We start from the raw sequence: 26,433 nt of genomic DNA, 5'->3' as shown, positions 1-26,433 counted from the left end.
TTTGAAAATGATAAGATGACTAGATAGCAACTTAAAGAGGCTCTGAATACCACTGGTATAAATAAGTTATGGATTTAGCTACTCAGGCTCTACAGAGAGGCCTCAGGAATCATTTTGTTGCACAAGGGGAGGGAGCTGAGTCAGTGGACCCCCCCAACTCCCTGTTTAACCATAGTTTCTTGTTTATCTATTTTATATTTAAATTTCCACATAAAATTCTTTTGAGAGGTTTTTAAATTTTAAGTTTCCATTTAGAAATTTTAAATTTACAAAAATCTGTGAAAATAGAAATAATACAAACAATAGTCATATCCTTTATCATTTTCATTTGTTCGCTCTCTCCTTCCTTCCATATATGTGTGTGTATACACACGTGCACATATGTGCATGGCCATTCACACACACACGTTTTTCCCTGAACCACTTGAAGTTAAGTTGCACATATCATGGCCCTTTACCACCAAATACTTTAATGCATATTTCTGAAAAACAGGCTATCCTTTTATATAACCATGGCACATTTATCCACATAAGTAAATTTAACATGAGTACAATAGTTTTGTCTAATTTATTACTTATATTCAAATTTTGTCACTTGACCCAATGATGGCCTTTTGTAGCATTTTTCCCTCTAGTTTAGGATCCAGTCCAGGATCAGGTGTGCGTTTAGTTGTCATGACTCTTTAGCCTCCTTTAATCTAGAACATTTCCACCATCTGTCTTGGACATTTTGGGAGTATGTATGTGATAAAATATACATAAAATTTACTATTTTAAACATTTTTAAGTGTACAATTCACTGCCATATTAAGTACATTCGGTGTTGTGTAACCATCACCATTATCCATTCCTAGAACTTTCTCATCCCAAACAGAAACGCCGTATGCATTAAACAATAACTCCTCATTACCCTCATTCTCAGCCCTTGATAACCTATAATCTACTTTCTGGCCCTGTGCATTTGTCTATTCTAGGTATTTCATATAAGTAAAATTACACAATATTTGTCATTTTGTGTCTGGATTATTTCACTTAGCATAGTGTCCTCAAGGTTTATCCATATTGTAACATGTATCAGAATTTTCTTCCTTTTTAAGGCTGAATATCCTGTTGTATGAATATACCAAATTTTGTTTATATATTCATTTGTTGACGGACACTTGGTTGTTTTTTCCTTTTGGGTATTAAAGTAATGTTGCCATGAACTTTGACATACAAGTATCTACTTGAGTCCTTGCTTTCAGTTGTTTCGGGTATATACCTAAGAGTAAAACTATAGGTCCTGTTTTATCTGTTTTATGTGTGAATTTCCACATAAAATTTCCCTTTCCAGAAGTTTTATGGCCAAAAACATTTTAAAACAACGCATTTAGCATATACCAGAATGAATCGATGAAGTACAGCAATTAGCAATTCAGTAGAAAAAAGTCTTTTAAATCAGATTTTTAGAAAGATGACGATTTCTGTGGTTTAAAGTAATCAAAGGGAGTATAAAAGATATAAATTTGATCACATAAATTTGAACTAAAAGCTATTATCTTCAATATTTTAGATTTACCACTGGTAATATACAAAAATATTCCAATATATAAGAATAATGAGTCCAATCAGCTATTTAGAAGGACATGAATATTGTTTCTTCTTGTGAAAATTAGAAACATTTCAAGAGGAAATTCCATTGGTTAATGATTCACTAGAATTATCCATTCCTAACCAAAGAAAGGAGTAAAAGTACCTGATTCTGGTGAATAATTGGTAAAGTAGCATTATGAATTGACAGACTTTTTAAAAAAGCAATGTAGGCCGGGTGCAGTGGCTGGCACCTGTAATCTCAGCACTCTGGGAGCCTGAAGTGGGTGAATTGCTTGAGCCCAGGAGTTTAGACCAGCCTGGGCAAAATGGTAAAACCCCATCTCTACAAAAATAAATTTTAAAAATTAACCAGGCATGGTGGTGCACGCCTATAGTCCCAACTACTCGGAAGGCTGAGGTGGGAAGATCGCTTGAGCCTAGGAGGCAGAGGTTGCAGTGAGCCAAGATCACAACACTGCACTCCAGCCCTGGGTGACAGAGCAAGACCATGTCTCAAAAATAAATAAATAAAATAAAAGACAATACAGCAGTTTGTGTCAAAACGTATTAAAAATGTTCAGTTTCCACCCAACAGTTTAACAAGAAGGTATCATTATTTGTTTTTGTTTTTTTGAGAAGGAGTCTCCCACTGTCACCTAGGCTGGAGTACAGTGGCACGATCCTGGCTCACTGCAACCTCCGTCTCCTGAGTTCATGTGAATCTCCTGCCTCAGTCTCCCTGAGTAGCTGTGACTACAGGCCTGCGCCACCATACCCGGCTAATTTTTTTATTTTTAGCAGAGACAAGGTTTCACCATGTTGGCCAGGCGTCTCAAACTCTTGACCTCAGGTGATCCGCCCACCTCAGCCTCACAAAATGCTGGAATTACAGGCGTGAGCCACCACGCCCAGCTGAGAGGATCATTATTTTCAATGCAGAAAATATATTAACAGTTTTAAAATAACTTAATGAGGCCAGGCGCGGTGACTCATATCTATAATTCCAGCACTTTGGGAGGCTGAGGCAGGCAGATCACCTGAGGTCAGAAGTTCAAGACCAGCCTGGCCCACATGGTGAAATGCCATCTCTACTAAAAATGCAAAAAAAACTAGCCAGGCATGGTGGTGCACACCTGTAATCCCAGCTACGTGGGGGGCTGAGGCAGGAGAGTCACTTGAACCTGGAAGGCAGAGGTTGCAGTGAGCCGAGATCATGCCACTGCACTCCAGTCTAGGTGACAGAATGATACTCTGTCTCAAAAAAATAAATAATGACACAAAGGAGGAAGGTTACATGTCAATTAGTGGACTGTTTACACACTGGCTAACATAGATTAACTGCACCTTTTTGAATATCTGCAATTTCAGTTTTATTAATAAGCTATAATAACACTGAGTTTACCATTTTATCAGTTGATCTGCTTCTGTATAGGCAACTATATAAATACTGCCAAAAGTATAGCAGCAATAGTTTATCTGTATGTGCTCAGGGAAAATAATTGTAGTATATAAAAAAGCTTTACAAGAAATTTGAATGTTGTTATACCATGTTATTAAAGTTTTAAAACTTTAACATTAATTTTTCACTTGTGCCACTGAACTTTGTCAATAGCTACTGGCTTTCCCAAACAACACCAGGTAATCCAGCTAGTAATAAATATTTCTAATAGAAATAATTAACACAAAATAAAACCAAAAGTATTTTTACTAAGGCAGTTAAGGTATACAGATTTTAACCTGGGAAATTTTGGAATGAAGAAAAAAATGATCAATGAAAGAATCCCAATTTAAATAATTTTAGTGAAATCAATGGGGAAAAATTGGAAACATCATGTTACATAGAAAATTAAGGATTTGGATGGGCATGAAGAAAGTACTTTCTCAAAGAAAACTAATCAGCGTTGTTGTAATTTTTAGTAGAATGTTCCACAATCACAAACTGAAATCAAAAATATCCCCATCCATGACAAGGCAGGGAGAAGTTAAAAATAATGTCAACATGTTGGTAGGTTTAAAGCAACAAGAATGGGTATGTGCCAAAACAGTCTGCATCCATCACCAAACTATACAACTTCACATCTGTACCAGGGCTACTGCCTCAAGACTGCCTGGGAACTTGACTCTCTAGGAGTTCATATTGACACTATGATATATGGGAATGGCAGTTTAGACCTATTCTTTGCAGGTAGCGCATGAGTTACTCCATGCTGAACATGTTTGGTTGACTTCAAATATTATTGCCATTTTGACTTTTGCTTTAATTTTCATCCACTATTTCTAATACTAGAACTGTACCTTTCAAGAATTTACGTTGAATTCATATTATTTTATCTTTATATATAGAAAAATTATTGAATTTAAGAAATACGGATATCTGATACAGCAAATGACATTAGTATATATATTTTCATTTTCAGTAAACGTATTTATGGAGTACTACAGAAAGTTTCCCCCAGGTATATACTTTGATTTACAAGTGCTAAATGACCTTCTAAATTCTTTACTCAAACATTGTTTATTGAAAGAAGTATTTCAGATAGTGAACCTCAGCATAATGGTTAAAATGCTGGTAAGTAGCCTGAAAATATATGTTATTTTAATGTTTTATGTTAATTTCTCTGTTATTCATTGTTTGAATTTAGCAATTGAATTTCTGTGTTTGTTGAATACTTCCTAGAAACCACTTGTGTTTTCAACATAAATGAGTTTGAGAAATTTAAGGTGTACTAAAAGAAGATCTGAAAATGAGTGTAATTTTTTTGTTTTATCCAGCCTTCTCTGAAAATATTACTAAACATATTTGAGCATGTGGCAACTATGAAATTAAGGAATGCTGTACCTGCTTTAATTGATATCTTTTGCAAGGTATGGTTTTATTTTCTTTTATTCTCTGATGGCAAGTAACCAAGAAAATAATTGTTTCCATGTATATACCCTTGAGCTGCCTTTTATTCACATTCTAGATGCCAAAGAATTCTATTTCCAGAAGTATTCTTTTTCTCTTGAAATAGGGTTTATAAAATATACTCCAGTGGCTGATAAGCCTTCCCCTTAAATTAGTTTCAAACATTCAGATTATTGCTTTTGATGTATGAATTGTCTTCATCTCTACTTCATAAGGATGATTAAATGAATTTTCTTTCTCTAAAAGAATTGAGATCATTTACAACAGAAATAAACAAACCAAAAAAGACTGACAAAAATATAAAATTCAACTTTTGTTAAATACTTTCTAATATTTGATACTTAATCATCTACTTCAGAATAGACCTGATAGGAAAACTACCAGTTTTCTTTCAGAAGCAACATTGGAAGAACTCTAGCAGAAAAACAGATATTTGAGTTAATACCTCAGATTTTACATTATAAAACTTGACAATTGCTTGCCTAGAAATGTTTTGAATCAAAAGTTACTGATCGCCGGGCACAGTGGCTCTTCACGCCTGTAATCCCAGCACTTTGGGAGGCCGAGGCGGGCAGATCACAGGGTCAGAAGTTCAAGACCAGCCTAACAAACATGGTGAAACCCCATCTCTACTAAAAACACACAAAAAATTAGCCAGGCATGGTGGTGCACGCCTGTAATCCCAGCTACTCGGGAGGCTAAGGCAGGAGAATTGCTTGAACCTGGGGGGCAGAGGTTGCAGTGAGCCAAGATTGTGCCATAACCTAGGCAACAGGGGGCAAAACTCCGTCTCAAAAGAAAAAAAAAGTTGCTGATAACCCATAGAGGTTGTAGAAAATCTCAGTAAGGATTCCATAAATTGTCTGATACTGAATAACTTGACTTTCTGCAAAATGTACCCCCCCTCCCCAGTGACTGTCTAAATAAAATTACCCTTAGTGGAGAATATCTAACAAAGACAATGATTTTCATTTTTGCATGGCTAATATGGAACCATCATTTCTGGAAGTTGTTTAAAACCAGCACCAATTTCCCTCTTAAGACTATTTCAGGGTTCAGTAATAACACCATAATATCATCATGGAGAAAGATGCTTTTCCTCCTCTTTATCCTAGTGTACCATACTCCATGTATTTAGCATAAATATCACTGAGGAAAGATAATTAACATCTTATTTTTGTCCTGCCTTAGATTGTTACCTAGTGTGTTACAAAACAATTTTTATTTACCCTGGTTTTGAGCAGTGTTAAAGGGCAGAGTTTTTAAAGCATGTCAGTTACCAGATAACTGATTTGTTCTTTTGCAGGTTTGTTTATAGTTGGCCTTGTTCATTTAGTCAAAAGTCACTGCAAGATCAGTGAATACAGTTAGACCACCAGTGACCCTTTCAAATGTTGTAGAGCATAACAGTAAAAAAAATCATGATGCCCACTCCTTTACTTCATGATGTTTGGAAAACTATTTGTTAAGGTAGTGGATTGGTAGGTTTAGGAGAGGAGCTCTTTTCCTCTTTTAGGATAAAATTGAGTATGCTCTGAATCTAGAGGAGCTAATAGAGCTTAAGGATTAGAACCTAATCTTTAGAACAGGCTTTAAACAGTCATTTTACAGGATTTTTTACCAAAGCTGTTTTAGTTAAAATTGTTTAATAACATGGCTTAGGGTAGCATTTCTAGGACCCATTCAAAGGGAGCCTAGTACCACTAAATTTGAGACCGTTTTCCTTGGAGTTCAAAGGTGAGAAAAATCTCTTAGCAGCTTGTTACTATTATCCTTCACTAAAAGAAATTCTATCTCAAAATATATAATTGTAAGTTATAACAGCCAAATTACAGCATCTCACATTATACCTTGAAACAGGTAGCTTCTCCACTTACCCCGGTATTGTTTTGTTATCCTACCCCAAATTCTTACTTCCTAGTACTCCCTTCAGATCTATACTGGAGACAAAGCATACATTCTCTCAAACATTCAAAATATATTTTGATATTTAAGTAATTTCTTAAAGGGAATTTTTCTGAAAACCAGAATAGAACCATAGAAAATTCTCAGCAAAAATATTGCTCAGAGAATTTCAAACACCACTCAGTTGAGTCATTCTTAACTCTCTAAATCCTAGTCCAGGGTAGCTAGACATAATACCTTCGAGGTATTATGGAGGTATTGGAGGACCTAGTCATAGTACCTTTGAACCAAGGTCAAGAGGATCATTTGAGCTGGGGCAACTAATAAGACTGCCAGCTCACAACCTTGTACCTTCCCACTTTTCCAGGATAATGTCATGTAGAAGAGCTGTCAGAAAAGGCCTGCCTCTCATACATCCATTCTCACACTGGAAGTATCCAGATATTCCCTTGTTGGTTCTGTTCATTAGAGTTGAGGTTCATGAAGAAGACAGGAAATGAGTCATATGTGAATGACAGATAAAATCTTTGAATTGATTTTTTTTAATTAAATGCTATATTACATGTGGGCAGTTAATCCACCTGAGTGATTAATTTATCAAGGAATCACTGATTCTTCTCTGGCCATGGCCCTGTGTGAGGCACAGGAACAATACTTCTCAGGAAGTTTACAATCAGGGATGAGGTATGAATACCAGTCCTAGACTAAAAGACAGACTGAGTACTAAATAAGAGGTATATATGATAAAGTGGTTGAGATAACTTAGAGAACAGGAAGAAAATTCACAAACTTAATATTTTCATTTTTGCTTTAAATTCTTAGGATATCTTTTTGTGATTCTGTGCCTCAATTTTTTTTTAATGAGTTTTATTACACTTGTCTCCATGTTTCACTTCTTCCATCAGTGTCTTAGTTGTTTCACACACATTGGGTCCTCAATTCTGTCACATTTTTGTAAGAATAACCACTTTCTTTTCTCTTCTACAGCTTGTTGAAGCCGGGATGGTGCTTGACCCAGAGCACTTTAACTATATTGTTAAGCTCTTATATCAAGTACAAGCTTCCCAACAAGAAATAACTGCAGTTCTGGAAATGAAATCCAGGTGAGAAAAATCATCATTATTTTTGCCAAAATATATGTGTCTTGGTGGGGACTTATAAAAGCTGAAGGCAAAGCTGTAATAACTGTTTGTATGCCCATTTAGATAGTTGCCTGTCATAAACCCTTCTCCCATCTCTTGGCTATGCCCTACTTTAGTCGAGCTGCCTCTGGCCAGCCTCACCTCATTTTTCTCAGTACTTCATTTCCTCTCAACGTCCTGCTCATCAAGTGTAAAAAGAGTATCTTTTCTGATGTACATCAGTGCAAAAATCCTCAATAAAATACTGGCAACCCGAATCCAGCAGCACATCAAAAAGCTTATCCACCATGATCAAGTGGGCTTCATCCCTGGGATGCAGGGGATTCAACATATGCAAATCAATAAATGTAATCCAGCATATGAGCAGAACCAAAGACAAAAACCACATGATTATCTCAATAGATACAGAAAAGGCCTTTGACAAAATTCAACAGCCTTTCGTGCTAAAAACTCTCAATAAATTCGGTATTGATAGAACATATCTCAAAATAATAAGAGCTATTTATGACAAACCCACAGCCAATATCATACTCAATGGGCAAAAACTGGAAGCATTCCCTTTGAAAACTGGCACAAGACAGAGATGCCCTCTTTCACCACTCCTATTCAACATAGTGTTGGAAGTTCTGGCTAGGGCAATCAGGCAAGAGAAAGAAATAAAGGATATTCAGTTAGGAAGAGAAGAAGTCAAATTGTCCCTGTTTGCAGATGACATGATTGTATATTTAGAAAACCCCATCGTCTCAGCCCAAAATCTCCTTAAGCTGATAAGCAACTTCAGCAAAGTCTCAGGATAAAAAATCAATGTGCAAAAATCACAAGCATTCTTATACACCAGTAACAGACAAACAGAGAGCCAAATCAGGAATGAACTTCCATTCACAATTGCTTCAAAGAGAATAAAATACCTAGGAATCCAGCTTACAAGGGATGTAAAGGACCTCTTCAAGGAGAACTACAAACCACTGCTCAGTGAAATAAAAGAGGACACAAACAAATGGAAGAACATACCATGCTCATGGATAGGAAGAATCAATATCGTGAAAATGGCCATACTGCCCAAGGTTATTTATAGATTCAATGCCATCCCCATCAAGCTACCAATGAGTTTCTTCACAGAATTGGAAAAAACTGCTTTAAAGTTCATATGGAACCAAAAAAGAGCCCGCATTGCCAAGACAATCCTAAGTCAAAAGGACAAAGCTGGAGGCGTCACGCTACCTGACTTCAAACTATACTACAAGGCTACAGTAACCAAAACAGCATGGTACTGGTACCAAAACAGAGATATAGACCAATGGAACAGAACAGAGTCCTCAGAAATAATACCACACATCTACAGCCATCTGATCTTTGACAAACCTGAGAGAAACAAGAAATGGGGAAAGGATTCCCTATTTAATAAATGGTGCTGGGAAAATTGGCTAGCCATAAGTAGAAAGCTGAAACTGGATCCTTTCCTTACTCCTTATACGAAGATTAATTCAAGATGGATTAGAGACTTAAATGTTAGACCTAATACCATAAAAACCCTAGAAGAAAATCTAGGTAGTACCATTCAGGACATAGGCATGGGCAAGGACTTCATGTCTAAAACACCAAAAGCAACGGCAGCAAAAGCCAAAATTGACAAATGGGATCTAATTAAACTAAAGAGCTTCTGCACAGCAAAAGAAACTACCATCAGAGTGAACAGGCAACCTACAGAATGGGAGAAAATTTTTGCAATCTACTCATCTGACAAAGGGCTAATATCCAGAATCTACAAAGAACTCAAACAAATATACAAGAAAAAAACAAACAACCCCATCAAAAAGTGGGCAAAGGATATGAACAGACATTTCTCAAAAGAAGACATTCATACAGCCAACAGACACATGAAAAAATGCTCATCATCACTCGCCATCAGAGAAATGCAAATCAAAACCACAATGAGATACCATCTCACACCAGTTAGAATGGCAATCATTAAAAAGTCAGGAAACAACAGGTGTTGGAGAGGATGTGGAGAAATAGGAACACTTTTACACTGTTGGTGGGATTGTAAACTAGTTCAACCATTATGGAAAACAGTATGGCAATTCCTCAAGGATCTAGAACTAGATATACCATATGACCCAGCCATCCCACTACTGGGTATATACCCAAAGGATTATAAATCATGCTGCTATAAAGACACATGCACACGTATGTTTATTGTGGCACTATTCACAATAGCAAAGACTTGGAATCAACCCAAATGTCCATCAGTGACAGACTGGATTAAGAAAATGTGGCACATATGCACCATGGAATACTATGCAGCCATAAAAAAGGATGAGTTTGCGTCCTTTGTAGGGACATGGATGCAGCTGGAAACCATCATTCTCAGCAAACTGTCGCAAGAACAGAAAACCAAACACCGCATATTCTCACTCATAGGTGGGAATTGAACAATGAGATCACTTGGACATGGGAAGGGGAACATCACACACCAGGGCCTATTGTGGGGAGGGGGAAGGAGGGAAGGGATGGCATTGGGAGTTATACCTGGTATAAATGACGAGTTGATGGATGCTGACGACTTGATGGGTGCAGCACACCAATATGGCACATGTATACATATGTAACAAACCTGCATGTTGTGCACATGTACCCTAGAACTTAAAGTATAATTTTAGAAAAAAGAGTGTCTTATATCTTCTGTTTCACTACTTAATTATACCTAATGTACTCTCTTATATGTACAAATTACCTTAATTCTTTTTTCTATTTGACTCATTTTTTGTTGTTATCTTAATAAAATACTTTAGTGCCCCTACTTTATTTACTTTCTCTACTCAGCTCATGGGCCTCCAAAGACCTTTAAAAAAAAAAAAAATCCGGGCGCGGTGGCTCATGCCTGTAATCCCAGCACTTTGTGAGGCTGAAGCGGGTGGATCACAAGGTCAGGAGTTCAAGACCAATCTGACCAACATGGTGAAACCCCGTCTCTACTAAAAATACAAAAATTAGCTGAGTGTGGTCGTGCGCACCTGTAAACCCAGCTACTCAGGAGGCTGAGGCAGGAGAATCACTTGAATCCGGGAGGCGGAGGTTACAGTGAGCCGAGATCATGCCACTCCCTGAGTGACAGAGTGAGACTCCGTCTCAAAAAAAAAAAAACTCACAACTATACAAGTAGTACCCAAGTAGTACCATAATATACTTATACCAAGAAAAAGGAAAGTCACGACTTAAAAAAAAAATTAAAGTTTAACATACATAGAAAAAATACATAAATTATGTGTTTAAATGAATCATAACTTTTTAAATGTAATTAGATTTGATAAAGAGCAAATCAACTACTGAAATCCTTCAGAATGCCCAGAAATCTCCAATATGGAGCTTCCATTGCTATTTTTATCTCATTTCTCATTATCCTGTAATGCAAAGGTTCCCAAACTTTCTTGGTTCTGTGTCCCTAGGCCAAAAGAAAGGTATTAACTGTCCCATTTATTAACTAGTTAGGTGCAAACAAGTTAATAGTAGTAATTTGTTCAGTGTCTGACAGATGTCAGCCTGAAAACTTAAAATAACCTGTGGTGTCCTGGTGAGTTTGCCATTGTGCCCTAGATGCCTCGGTGCAGTTAAAAGAATTGCAGCTCTAAGTAGTACTACTTCCCTTCAATCACTAGCATTGAAATTCATTTGAGTTTTCCAAGTTCTGTGATTTTTTAAATTTAATTACTGGTAATTAACAATATTCATGTTTTCCATGAAAATTGTAACACTGTTTAGGCTAAATAGATTTTGAGGACTACCTAGGAAACAAATTTTTTGTAAGAAAAGTATAATTCATCGAGCATATAGTTCTGGAGTCTAATTTGTTTTTAAGTAGGGTGCATTGGTGGTGTCTTCCAGTCATTGAGTTTATTCTTCCCTAGAGCGATATGTGAAAAACTTTTCCCATTTTGGGCAGTGGCAGCTATGGCAGAGACCTCACATGACTAACAGATGTTAATCTCCCACCAGATTCAGTAGCAGTTGCACAGGGAAAGTGTATGCATCAAGGCTCAAGAGAATAGCAGTATCTGGTGCCTTGAATAGCTACTGAACTTCACTCTTCATGCAATGATTGACAGCAGACCCTGTTAGTATATAGGAAGACCCCAGAACAATCCAGCTTTTCACTTTTTTTATTGATGCATAATAGTTGTATATGTTTACAGAGTACATGAGTTTTAATGATACATGTATACAATGTATAATGATCAAATCAGGGTAACCGGGATATTCATCACCTCAAACATTTATCATTTCTTTGTATTAGGGACATTCCAGAGCTTCTCTTCTGGTTATTTGAAATATGCTGTACATTCCTGTTAACTGTAGTTGCCCTATTGTGCTTTCAAACACAAGCAACACAATCATGAATATTCTTAGTCTATTTTATAGTATATAACCTTGAAAATTGTATCTTTATACCCTCTGCCCCTTTCTGTGCTCACACTTCAAACCATATAGTTATGTGCCCCATAATGATGTCTTGGTTAATGATGGACCACATATACCATGGTGATCCCATAAAATTAAAATGGGGCTGAAAAATTCCTATCCCTTAATGACATCTTACTTGTTGTAATGTGAGAGCACAATGCACTACTCGTACGTTTGTAGTGATACTAGTGTAAACAAACTTACTGTGCTGCCAGTCATATAAAAGTATAGCACATACAACTATGTACAGTATATAATATTTGATAATGATAATAAATTAGTGTTAGTGGTCTATGTATTTACTGTATTATTATTTTAGAGTGTACTCCTACTTATAGATTTTTAAAGTTAAGTCTAAAACAGATTCAGGCAGGTCCTCCAGAAGGTATTCCAGAAGTAGGCATTATTATCATAGGAGATGACAGCTCCATACGTGTGATTGACCCATAGACCTTCCAGGGAGACAAGATGTAGAGGTGGAAGACAGTGATATTGATGATCCTTATTATCTGTAAGCCTAGGCTAGTGCATGTATTTGTGTCTTAGTTTTTAACAAAACAGTTTACAAAGTAAAAGATAAAATAAAATTTTCAAAATAGAAAAAAGTTTATGGAATAAGGATATAGAGAACATGTTTGTGTTTCTGTTTTAAGTTGGGTGTTATTACAAAAGAGTCAAAAAGTTTAAATGCAATTTGTAAAGTTACAGTAAGTTAAAGTTAATATTGAAGAAAGAAAAACTTTTTTTCTAAATTAAGTGTAGCCTAAGTATATAGTATTTGTAAAGTCTACAGTTTGTGTTACAGTTGCCTACAGTATTCAGTACAATAACATGCTGTACAGGTTGGTAGCCTAGGAACAACAGGCTATATCATATAGCCTAGGTGAATAGTAGGCTGTACCATCTAGGTTTGTGTGAGTACACCCTTATGATGATCACACAAAGATGAAATCAGGTAAAGACACATTTCTGAGGACATATCCCCAGCCGGGTGCAGTGGCTCACACCTGTAATCCCAGCACTTTGGGAGGCTGAGGCAGGTGGATCACCTGAGGTTGGGAGTTTGAGACTAGCCTGGCCAACATGTGAAACCTCATCTCTACAAAAAATAGAAAAATCAGCCAGGTGTAGTGGTGCACACCTGTAATCCCAGCTACTCAGGAGGCTGAGGTGGGAGAATCGCTTGAACCTGGAAAGCAGAGGTGGCAGTGAGCCAAGATCATGCCACTGCACTCCAGCCTGGACGACAGAGCAAGACTCTGTCTCAAAAAAAAAGACGTATACCCATTAAATGATGCATGACTGTCTATAGTATTCTTTAAGAGGTATTAACATTGGTGACCTATTTGATGATGGAGAGTTTTGAAAGAGTAGGATAATAACTGGATAGTTAAGGAGTTTAGATCATAATTGAGCATGTGAACCCAGCTCCAAGGCAAAAGAAAAAAAAGATAGTATGTGTTATTTGGTATTTGAATTTTCTTGACTCTTTGAAATAATCACCCTATTCTGCACTAGGCAGTTATTTTTTTTCTTTGAGACAGTATCTCCCTCTGTCTCCCAAGCTGGAGTGCAGTGGTGCAATCATGGCTCATGGCTCACTGCAGCCTCAACCTCTCAGGCTCAAGCAATTCTCCCACCTTAGCCTCCCAACTCTCTGGGACTACAGGCACGTGCCACTATGCCCTAGCTAATTTTTTTTGTATTTTTTTCAGAGGCAGGATTTCAACATGTTGCCTAGTCTGATCTCGAACTCCTGAGCTCAAGTGATCTGCCTGCTTCAGCATCCCAAAGTAGTCAAATGAATTTTAATACTCATTTATATTTTGATTTTGATTATATTTTTAATTGGCTAGTTTACAGTTCATTTGAAAGACTTTACAGAAGATAAGGCTGCTAGAAAGAATTTTAACATTTATATTCAGGACATTAGTGAGAATTTATATGTGCCTATAACCTAGGAAATTTCTTAACATTCAGCGATTATTTTAAAACTTCTACATTTAAAGTGAGTATTGAAATGTTGAAGCTTAAGTGTGCAACTTTATTATTTACTTTTATCTCCTGTTTCCCTTTTCTGTTTTCCTGTGGGGATTACTTGAACATTTTTTAGAATTCCACTCTGATTAGCTATAGTTTTTTAGCATCTCTCTTTGTATATACATATTTTTAGTTGTTGCTCTAGTACACTTACCTGTTGACTCAGCAATCCCAATTCTACAAATGTACCCTGAAAATACACCTTTGTCAATACAAACATATGTACACCCAAGGTTATTCATTGCAGCATTGTTTATACTTGCAAAATATTAGGAACAATATAAATAACAATACAGTAGACGAATAATATAGTATATCCACACAATCAAGCCATAAAAAAATGAAGAATTTCTCTACAAATTTATTTAGAGTGATATCCAAGATACACTGTTTGTGTAAATGTTCTAAATACAATAATTAAAGGATTGCAGTTGGCAGAATACATATAAAAGTATAACTATATGCCCTTTATAAGAAATTAACTTCCATTATAAGGATATAGGTAGTTGAAACAATATACTATGCAAACATTAGTTTGAAAAGGAGCATGAGTGATTATATTAATAACAAATTAAATAGACTTCAGAGCAAAGAAAACTACAGTTACAAAGAGGGACACTGCATAATAAGATGATCAATACGCCAAGAAGACATAGCAATTATAAAGTATATGCACCAAAAAAACAGCTTCAAAATACATGAAACAAAATTATAGAATTGAAAGGAGAAATGGACAAATCTATAATTATAGTTGGGGACTTCAATATCCCTCTCTCAATAATTGATAGAAATACTAGGAAATCAGCAAGGATGTAGAACTAAATACCACCATCAATCAACAGGATTTAATTGACATTTATAGAACACTGTACCCCAAAACAACAGAATACATATTCTTTTCAAGCATCTATGGAACATTCACCAAGGTAGACCGTATCCTGGATCATAAACCTCAAAAAATTTAAAACAATTAAAACTATACAGAGTACATTATTTGACTGTAATAGAATCAAACTGGAAATCAACAATGGAGGTATAATAGGAAAATCTCCAAACACTTGGAAATTAAACAACACACTTCTCTATAATCCACGTGTGAAGAGAAAGTCTCAAAACTAAGTGAACTGTTAGAACTGAATAAAAATGAAAATATATCACAACTTGGGGATGCAGATAAAGCAATCCTGAGAGGAAAATCCATTACACAATATTCTAAGCTCCCACCTCACAAAACAAGGAAAAATAAGAGCAAAATAAACTCAAAGCAAGCATAAGAAAGGCAATAAAGGTAAGAGAATATGAATCAATGAAGCTGAAAACAAAAAGCTGTTTCTTTGAAAAGATCAATAAAATTAACAAGCCTCTTAGCAAGACTAAAAAAAAAAAGCAGACGTGAAGACATGAATTACCAATACCAGGAATGAGGCCAGGATTATCAGTGTAGTTACTGCAGCCATTAAAGTGATAATAAGGGATTGCCTTGAGCAACTTGACATAAACTCAGCAACATAGATGAAATGGAGCAAGTCCTTAAAAACCACAAAAAAACAAAGTTGATGCAATATAAACTAGATCATCTAAATAGTCTTATAACTGGAAGAAATTTAATCCATCATTTAAAAGCTTCCGAAAAAGACATTTCAAGGGCAAGATCATTTCATTGGACAATTCTACCAGTCATTCAAAGAAGAATCAGCATGGATTTACGCAGTCTCTTCCAGAAAACATAAAGGAGGGAACATTTACCAGCATATTTTGATACCAGTGTTACCCAGACACAAAACTAGACACAGAGAAATACCCCCCCCCCCCCAAAAAAAAGGAAAAGAAAAGAGGAAACTTTTACGTGCCAGACACGGTGACATCCACCTGTTAATTCCCAGCACTTTTTTTTTTGGGAGAAGCCGGAGGCGGGTGGATCACCTGAGGTTCAGAGATTTTTGAGACCAGCCTGACCAACAGCGTAAACCCCGTCTCTTACTAAAAATGCAAAATTAGCTGGCATGGTGGTGCATGCCTGCTTAAATCCTAGCTACTTTGATTTAGGCTAAGCAGGAGGAATCACTTGAACCTGGGGAGCAGAGGTATGCAGTGAGCCAGAGATTTGGACCCATTGCACTTCACAGCCTGGACAAGAGTGGTGAGAAGTCTGGTCTCAAAAAAAAAAAAAAAAAAAAAAGGAAAATAAAAAAAATTACAAATTAGTGTTATCTCTCCTGAGCTTTTGATGCAGGAAATTCTCAGTAAAACACTACCATATTGAATTCCAGGAATTTGTAAAAAAGAATTGTAACCATGACCAAATAGGGTTTTTATTCCAAGAATGCAAAGATGCCGGTTTCAGTATTTGAAAATCAATCAACGTAATTCATCATATCTACAGGTATAAGCAGAAAAGTCACATGATTATTCAATTCAGAAAATCATTTTGGACAAAATGCAGTATTCATGCATTATTTTAAAAACTCAGCAAATTATGAATAAAGGAAGAAATTCTTCTAACTTCACAAGAGTATCTGTAGAAACCTACAGCAAATATATATTTAGATGAAAGACTGGAATGCTTTCTTTCCTAACACCCCCGTTGGGGAAACATGGCAAGGATGTTTTCACTGCATACCGCCTTCATTCAACATATATGATAAATCTATAGGCCAGTGTAAGCGCCAAGAAAATGGAAATAGCTAGCATACAGATTGGAAATAAGAAATAAAACTGTCCATTATTTGCAGATGACATTTTTTACATATATGCAAGGAAGTACCAAAAACAAACAAAACAAAACAAAACACTCTCCTTAGAAACTAATGAGTGCCAGCAAGGGTTGCAGCATTAAACATCAACAAAAAAATCAACCATTTTCTATATTTACTGAAAATGAACTAGGCGAAACAATATTTTAAAACAGTTCATTTACAATGGGGCCTAAAAACAAAAATTAGGTAAAAATCTGACTGAACACATTGCTAAACTTATTATGGCTGAAAGTTACAAAATGCTGATGAAAGAAATTGCTAAGGGATTAAATAAATTAGACATACTGCATTCATGGATTGGGGAAACTCTAATAGAGGTGTCAGTTCTCCGAAATTTCATCCATTGGTTTAATTCAATCCTACCAGAATCCCTCCAGCAAAATTTTTTTGTTTAGATATTTAAAAATCTTATATTCTAAAAATTTAGTACATTGAGGTAAAGAACTAGAACAGGCTAAGACAACTTTTAAAAAAGAATTAGGCCTGCGATGCAGTGGCTCACCACCTTTAATCACAGCACTTTTGGGGGAGGGCAAGCAGGCCAGATACTTAAGCCCAGAGTTCAAGGCCAGCCTGGGGCAACATGGTGAAACCCCCATCTCTTAGCAAAAAATTTAGCTGGGCATGTGTCACGCACCTGTAGTCCCAAGCTACGTTGGGGAGGCTTTGGAGGTGGGGAGGATCACTTGAGGGGCCCCAGAGTTTAGAGGCGTGCAGTGAGCTGGTGATTGCACCACTGCATTCCAGCCTGCGGGTGACGGATAGGCCCTGCTCTCAAAAAAGAAAAAAAAGAATAGGATAAAGTAAAAGGATCAACTCTACTTAATGTTTTAAGACATACTAACAGTTAATCAAGTAATTTAAGAAAGTGTTATATTGGCTATGGAGGGAGAACACGATAGATCAAAGGAACAGGAGCGGAATCCAGAAATAAACGACTACTAATATGCTTCAATGATTTTATTAAGGCTATAAAAGCAATTTTATGGAAGAAGCTTGTTTTTAAACAAATGTTGCTTAGAGCAATTGAACAGCCATAGGTAAAAAACAAAAACTTGACCCAAACCCTACACTTTATACAAAAAATTATTCAAAATGAATTCATGATTTAAAACAAAAACTATAAAATTTTTTACGAAAAAATAGGGGGAAAATTTGGAAACCCTCTCTCTATAACATATATTTATTATTATACATAATATATATAATTATATAAAACATACATTTTTTTTTCTTTCCCCAAGACGGAGTCTTGCTCTGTCACCCAGGCTGGAGTGCAGTGGCACAATCTCAGCTTACTGCAACCTCCACCTCCTGGGTTCAAGTGATTCTCCTGCCTCAACCTCCCAGGTAGTTGGGATTACAGATGTGTGTGACCATGCACAGCTAATTTTTGTATTTTTAGTAGAGACGGGATTTCACCATGTTAGCGAGGCTGATCTCAAACTCCTGACCTCGTGGTCCACCCACCTCGGCCTCCCAAACTGCTAGGATTACAGGCATGAGCCACCGTGCCCAGCTGAGAATATATTTTGAAAGTCTCAAAATTCAATAATAAACAAACAAATGATACTATTAGAAAATGGGAACTGGGCACCATGTCTTACGTCTGTAATCCCAGCACTTTGGGAGGCTGAGGTGGACGGATCACTTGAGATCAGGAGTTTGAGACCAGCCTGGCCAACATGGCAAAACCCCATCTCTACTAAAAATACAAAAATTGCCCAGGCATGGTGGCACATGCCTGTAGTCCCAGCTACTCAGGAGGCTGAGGCACCAGGAGAATCACTTGAACCCAGGAGGCAGAGGTTGCAGTGAACCGAGATCATGCCACTGCACTCCAGCTTGGGCAACAGAGTGAGACTGTCTCAAAAAAAAGAAAGAAAGAAAGAAAGAAAATAGGCTAAAGACATAAACGTATTTCACCAATGAGGATATGCAGATGGCAACTAAGCACATGCAAATAATAAGTTCAACATTGTTAGCCATAAGAGAAATGTAAAATAAAACCATGTGAGATATCACCACACACCTATCAGAGTGACAGAATTTTATTTTAAATGGTGTTAACACCAAATACTGGGGAGAGTGTGGATAAACTGGATCATATGCTGTTGGTGAGAATATAAAATGGTACAGCTGCTCTGAAAAGCAGTTCAACTGTTTCTCTACAAACTAAACATGCACATACCAAAAGCAGCTATTGAACTCCTGGGCATTTATCCTAGAGAAATGAAAACTTTTGGTCACATAAAAACTTATAGATAAATGTTCTTAGCAGCTTTAATTGTAATAACCAGAAACTGGAAAAAAAAAAAAAACAAAAAAAACTCAGATATCCTTCAATAGGTGAGTGAACAGTTATAGTTAAACTGTGGTACATACCATGGCATACTATTGAGGTAAAAAGAGGGAGAAACTATTGAAATGTGCAACAAATTGGATTGACCTCAAGAGAATTATGTTGAATTTTAAAAGCTAATCTCAAAAGGCTACATGCTATACAATGCATACGTTTCATTTATGTAATATCCCCGAGATGACAAAACTAAGAAGTGGAGAACTGATTAGTGATTGCAGGGGACAGAGACAGTGGAGAGGGGATGAGTATAAAAGGGTACCATGAGAAAGTTCCTGTGTAGAAATGGAACAGTTGTAGTTACATACACACACACAAATACATGTAAAAATTGATAAAAACTGAATAAGGCCTGTAGTTAACAGTATTGTACCAGAGTCAGTTTCCTGATAGTATATAAAATGTCACTATTGGAAAAAGCTGGGTGAAGAGTACACAGGACTTTATATACTATTTTTGGAAATTCCTGTGAGCTTATTTAAAAGTAAAAAAATTGTGAAGATAAGTATATAACTTATAACTTTTAAAGGTAAGTATATATAACTTTTGTTAGGTATTGCCAAATTTTCCTCAAGAATAATTGTACTCATTTGTGTTCCCATCAGAAATATGAGGCTGCCTTTTTCAGCCTAGCTTTCTAACGTAATGTATTAGAATGTTTTTTAATGTTTGCTAATCTATTAGGTGACAAATAATGTTTTAGTTGCATTTCTCTCATGAATGAATTTGAGCATTTTCTAGTCATATAATTGAGGGCTATTTTTACATGTTTTATGTGAACTCTTCACTTTTTTTCCCCCTTTTTCTATTAGATTTTGGTTCTTTGGTTCTTAAACTTTTAGAGTTCTTAATATAGTACAGGTATTAACCCTTTGTAGTATATATTGCAATTTTTCTTCCAGTTTGTCAGTTGTCTTTTGACCTTCTAGTGTTTTTTACCATGCAAAAAGTTTTATTTTTATGCAACCTTATATTTCAATCTTTTTTCTCAGTTCTGAGTCAAAGTTATGTTTTATTGCATGTGGATTTTGAGTCATCATTTCTCTACACGAAGGTTTTAGGCAAACTGGCACATGTTTTCTTCTACTACTTGTATGATTTCATTTTAACAGTTAGGTTTTTAATCTACGTGGAGTTTTTTCTCTTAGGTATGTTGTGTGAAATTGATTCAGTTTTATTTTTTCCAAATGATTATCCAACTTTCCCAACAACATGTATTAAAATGTCCATCTTGGCCTGGCGTGGTGGCTCACACCTGTAATCCCAACACTTTGGGAGGCCGAGGTGGGCAGATCACAAGGTCAGAAGATCGAGACCATTCTGGCGAACACAGTGAAGCCCTGTCTCTACTAAAAATACAAAAAATTAGCTGGGTGTGGTGGCGGGTGCCTGTAGTCCCAGCTACTCGGAAGGCTGAGGCAGGAGAATGGCATGAACCTGGGAGGCAGAGCTTGCAGTGAGCGAAGATAGCGCCACTGCACTCCAGCCTGGGCAACAGAGCAAGACTCCATCTCAAAAAATAATGAATAAAATAAAATAAAATGTCCATATTTGCCTCCAGTGATTTGAGATGCCACCCTTATCATATACTAAATTTCATATACAATGGGGTCTGTTTCTCAACTTTGTATTTTATTCCACTGGCCTGTTTGCCTGTTCCTAAACTGGAACCACACTATAGTAACTACAGAAGCTTTAATAGTATGTTTTAATATTTGGTAAGGATAATTCTTTTTCATCGTTTTTCAGTGTTTTCCTGGATCTTCTTGCATGTACGCTTCTCCATATATTTAGTATCAACTTCCTAACTCCATGTAGTAGTAATGTGTCTTTCAGGAGTGTTTTATGATTTTCCTTGTATAAGTACTTAATATTTTGGGTGCTATTGTAAATGAGATTTTCTGTATCATTATGTAATTTCTTTTGTATCTATAAAAGCTATTGTTTTTTGTTTGACTATTGATGGATTGAGACAGGATCTTGCTCTATTTCCCAGGCTGGAGTGCAGTAATGCAGTTACAACTCACTGCAGCCTGGACCTCCTGGGCTCAGGTTATCCTCCCATCTCAGTCTCCCAAGTAGCTGGTACTACAGGTGCGTGCCACCACACCCAGCTAATTTTTTCAGAGGTAGGATTCACTATGGTAACCAGGCTGGTCTCAAACTCGTGGGCTCAAGGGATCTGCCCACCTCGGCCTTCCAGAGTGCTGAGATTTCTGGTGTGAGCCACCTCACACAGGCTATCTAGTTTAAATATTAGTTATACTTGCTTCATAAAAGGAGTTAGAAAATTGGGGTTTTTTTTCTTAATCCCAAATGTGATAGTATGTTCTTCCTTCTTAATACTCTAGATAAATTACCAAAACTGATGAACTCATATTTGGGTATTACATAATAATACTAGTTCAGTGGCACCTTCTTATTACCTCTGCCTTTTTTTTTTCTTTTCTTCTAATTGCCAAAGGGTGTTTCTTTCATTTTGTCTTTTTTTCTTTTCCAAAAACTATGCATTTCAAAAATTGCCTTCTTTAAATCACACAGACTTTTAAGATCCTTCCTCGTGGTTCTGATCTACCCAGACGTGCTTTTTTTTTTTTTTTTTTTTTTTTTGAGACGGAGTCTCGCTCTGTCGCCCAGGCTGGAGTGCAGTGGCCGGATCTCAGCTCACTGCAAGCTCCGCCTCCCAGGTTTAGGCCATTCTCCTGCCTCAGCCTCCCGAGTAGCTGGGACTACAAGCGCCCGCCACCTCGCCCGGCTAGTTTTTTATATTTTTTTAGTAGAGACGGGGTTTCACCGGGTTAGCCAGGATGGTCTCGATCTCCTGACCTTGTGATCCGCCCGTCTCGGCCTCCCAGAGTGCTGGGATTATAGGCTTGAGCCACCGCCCCCTGCCTTTGGTCTGTCTTTGATTGCCACAAATCCTGTGGAGCAGTAAGGGTAGGGTAGGAGCAGTAAAGGTAGGGCAGGAGCAGTAGAGATCATGTGCCAGGATTTGGTATTTTGTATTTTTTCTCTCCTTTTAGTCACAGTTATTTTGAAGTTTTGACATGCTCTGTGTACAAATTAGGCTGAAGGTATGATTTCATGTGGAATTTGCTTTTTCCTTCTTATTGTTTTGGGGAGGAAATAATATAAAGTAGGTGTCTGTATAGTTGCCTTTTTTCAGCTCTGAAGAATGTTTATAGCTATTATATACATTCATTTTTTCCTCTGGTTTCTTATAAACTATAGGACAGATTAGTTAGAAGCGGCAGAGACTTTTAAGGGGTGAATATAGTATAATTAACTCTTTTCTGTTGTTAAAGGTTACAGATGAGGCAATTTAAAAAGAACTGGAAGTGTGATTTAGATTCAGCCTTGAATAAATTAGAGGTATGACATTTATTATTTTAAATACATTGCTGAGATCTCCGCAAATCAATAGCAACAAAAACGTTTTGAATAATAACCCCATTTTATGAGAAGTTTTAGAAATGTGGCTGTTATACAGCAAAAATGCTCAAGGAAAGTAAGTTTTGTTTTCTTACAAGTTAATATTTTGAAAGGCAAACATTTTAATTTCTAGAGTTGTGAACTGTATTAAAATAATTCTAAAATTGTTCAGTTTCAAAATTATATTAAAGTGAAATAATATTTCAGAGCTTAGTCTTTAATTCTTGAGGCTGGGCAGACTTGCTGAGTGCGTAAGAAAGCTGAGGTACTTGTCATGGATGGCTACAATACACGAAATGATGGGGGAAAACCCAGATTACACTGAACTCTCCAACCATTTAGAGTATAAGAAATGAGGACCTTCAGGATGATTTTACTTTTAAATTTAATATCATTTTGTATTCATGTAGTAATTGTTTCTCTGGTTTTAATTAGTACTTTTATATTCTTAAGACTTTTGATGTGAAAACTTTTTTAGTTTATAGCAGAAATCGTAAAAGATAATAAGTTGACTGAAATTCACTTTGTGGCCACTTTTGTAAAACGTAGTGTCCAAAACGATATGTGGGCCCAAATTATAAATGGCCAGGTAACATTAAAATGCACTTTTTAAAAGTAGTAAAATAATGCATTGCCATGGAGACAGTTCAAATTATGCTGCTCATCTCTGTTTTCCATAAATCCCTCCCCACTGTCAGGTTCAGGTTTGGGGGTAAATACAGTTAAATACTTTAAGACCTGGATAATTAAAACAAATGTGCATTGCTATTTGGAATTTATAGAGACTTTACTATAGCCAGAAAAGCAAAGTTACAATAGTATGTTATTGATGTGATGCTTGTCAGTAAGTTTATAAGATCTGCAGATTTTGTCTTATTAATTTATGTATATCTAATACCTAAAACATGCTTGACCCTAAAGACATGTTTGCATAAATGACATAGTTTTCATTCTTTTTCTTTCTCTTTTGTTTTGTTTTAATAATTTTAATAGCATTGTAAAGAAAAGGTGACTGGACCAAATTGGGAAAATTATACATTAACGTAAAATGGGCTGTGAAAAATTTGCAGATTTCCAGACATTTTGTGCTTGCATTGCTGAAACACTCACAAAAAACTGTGAAGATGAAAGACCAGATACTCCCTTTTGTGAATTTGCTGAAACAGGTAAAATGTAACTATTGGCCTGAATATTTTGTATGAGGATGGTGCAGTGTTCTTTTTTGTTTTTTAGAGACAGGGTCTTCCTCTGTTACCCAGGCTAGAGTACAGGGGTGTGGTCATAGCTCTCCACAGCCTCGAACTCCTGGGCTCAAGCACTTCTCCTGCCTCAGCCTCCCAAGTAGCTTGGACTACAGGCACATATCATTACACCCAGCTAATTTTTTTGTTTTTTGTAGACACAGAGTCTTGCTTCATTGCCCAGGCTAGTCTCGAACTCTTATGCTCAAGGAATCCTCTCATGTCAGCCTCTCAAAGCACTGGTATTACAGACATAAGCCACAGCTCGGCCAGTGGCAGTATTCTTAACAAGAACGTAAAATTCAAAAAAAAAAAAAAAAAAAGAATGTAAAACTCTTGAATATTTTCCATGTTGTGGATAAACTAATGCAGGCTTCAGACACTCGTCCTTCTCTTTCTGAATTTTTCCATCTATTTATTGTTAAGTTAGATTATGGGGAAAGGTCAGGAATTGGTGTTTTAGTATCAGATGTTTCATATTCTTATTTTTCTTTTCACTCAGATTGGTAAAACTATTGCTAGCAAATTATAGTGGAGCACCTGAATTTTTGAATTATTTAAGTTGTTACTCTCTTTACTCTTACAAGTCAACAGAATTTATATAGTTTTGAATTTGTTTTGTTTTGACCTGAGCTCTTTACTACTGTAGACTTTATCAGGGGTTGGCAAACTTTTCTGTAAAAGCCAGATAGTCAGTATTTTAGACTTTGAACACACCACATGTGATCTAAAATTTTTTTGTGTGAAAAATCAGACCTTGGTGATGACCTGAGCAGTAGGATAGAAATAACTCCCACAAGCTAGTGTTCCAATAATGTAACACTAGGCATAGTTTTATTTTCTCTTTAAACGATGCTTTGAAAACAGGAAAACAATTGTTGGCTTGTAGGCTATCCAGAAACAGGGCACAGCTTGCCAACACCTGGTCTTTATGGTGGTATCAATAATTCTGTATTAATTTGCCTCTTCTGTCATTTTAAGTGACTATTTAATCTTCTTTTATATGCCTATTTGTGTTTCAGTTAGCAAAGATCCACAAAACAGTAAAGTAGATAAAGGTGTACTGGGAAGAATCGGAATCAGTGCGATGTACTTCTATCACAAGCTGTTGCAGTGGTCCAAGGTACTTCCTTAAGTTTTTGTCTTGGCTTGGTATAGAGAATACTAGTTTTAAAATTTTGAACAGAATGTAAGTTAACCCTGAAGATTAGCAGTTTGCTAATAATCATCACAGTTGAGAAAATGGGACCCAGGCTAGTGAGTGATTTATTAGATGGTATATTAAGCAAATGGCTACTGTTTAAAGATCAAACTGGATGCAGTGGCGTGTACCTATAGTCCCAGCTACTCAGGAAGCTGAGTTTGATGCCAGCCTGGGCAACATGGACAGATTCCCATCTTTAAAAAATAATTTTTATTATAAAAATAAATAAAATCTCAGTATAGAGAACACTTAACCCATTTATGCCAGAGGTTGCAAATTTTTTTGTGTGAAAAATCAGACCTTGGTGATGACCTTGAGTAGTAGGATAGAAATAACTCCCACAAGCTTAGTGTTCCAATAATGTAACACTAGGCATAAATGGGTTAAGAACCCATGCTAAATGTCATATTTATTTGAAGTAATTTTCAATTCATATTATTTTGCCAACACCTGAGTATCAGTTGTATTATAATTTTAGAAGGGTTCAAGACTCCTTTCTTTGTTTGTGGGTTTTTAAATTTTTTTTTATTTTTTGAGACAGTTTCTCTCTTGTTGCCCAGGCTAGAGTTCAATGGAGCAATCTTGGCTCACCACAGCCTCCGCCTCCCAGGTTCAAGCGATTCTCCTGTCTCAGCCTCCCAAGTAGCTGGGATTACAGGCATGTGCCACCATGCCTGGCTCATTTTGTATTTTTAGTAGAGACAGGGTTTCTCCATGTTGGTCAGGCTGGTCTCGAACTCCCAGTCTCAGGTGATCCACCTACCTCAGCCTCCCAAAGTGCTGGGATTACAGGTGTGAGCCACCACACTCAGCCAAGACACATTTCTTAAGATGAACTCAGAATACTCACAATTAACAGAACTTCTTAAAAATCACCTCTTAGAATATCTTGGAACACTATATACTGTATATCTTGATGTCTAACTTTGAGGCTTAGCTTATCATAGAGGTGGTTTAGTGACTCAAGACCATATTGTATTACCATTCTTTAGATATTCCTGAGGTGGCAGTTGGAGTTATAGACTCAATAAAGTTCAAGAAGAGGACAGGGAAATCCAAAATAGGGAGGAAGTGCTGAGGGATGGAGTTATATAGAGAGTAGAGAGTGTGATCACTATTGAATTAACTATTAAAGAATATCTGTTTTTACTTGCTACTTTTATAAAGAGGTTATTTCACATTTGAATATATATGTTCAATAACATTTAAGTACATGTATACCTACAAAATTCATGAATTAAAAAGAAAAAAATTTTTAACCTAGAATGGTTGTATAGAAGGTCTCCAGGCTCGAAAGTCTTCAGGAGGCTTAGCTCTTACTGTGTGGTAGGCCTGGAGTGGACAAGGTGTACCTTGTATCTGCTCTAACAATCAAGTTTAAGGTTGGTCATAGCATTAATTTCTTGACTATTTAATGCT

General features: G+C 36.5%; 1 protein-coding gene across 1 annotated transcript in view; it reads left to right on the top strand.

The window, feature by feature from the left end:
- The window catches only part of TOPAZ1 (testis and ovary specific TOPAZ 1), a 95,245-nt gene that overhangs the window by 43,745 nt on the left and 25,067 nt on the right, over positions 1-26,433 (top strand). Inside the window, 8 exon segments of the mRNA XM_017876401.1 lie at positions 3,990-4,141; positions 4,345-4,437; positions 7,370-7,485; positions 22,443-22,509; positions 23,563-23,569; positions 23,572-23,610; positions 23,613-23,735; positions 24,833-24,933. Of these exon segments, the coding sequence (XP_017731890.1) occupies positions 3,990-4,141; positions 4,345-4,437; positions 7,370-7,485; positions 22,443-22,509; positions 23,563-23,569; positions 23,572-23,610; positions 23,613-23,735; positions 24,833-24,933 (698 nt within the window).

This window comes from Rhinopithecus bieti, unplaced genomic scaffold, assembly GCF_001698545.2.
Source record: "Rhinopithecus bieti isolate Rb0 unplaced genomic scaffold, ASM169854v2 scaffold_9581, whole genome shotgun sequence".
NCBI lineage: Eukaryota > Metazoa > Chordata > Mammalia > Primates > Cercopithecidae > Rhinopithecus > Rhinopithecus bieti.
The sequence above is the reverse complement of the archived record's forward strand: the minus strand, read 5'-3'. Positions and strand labels throughout refer to the sequence as shown.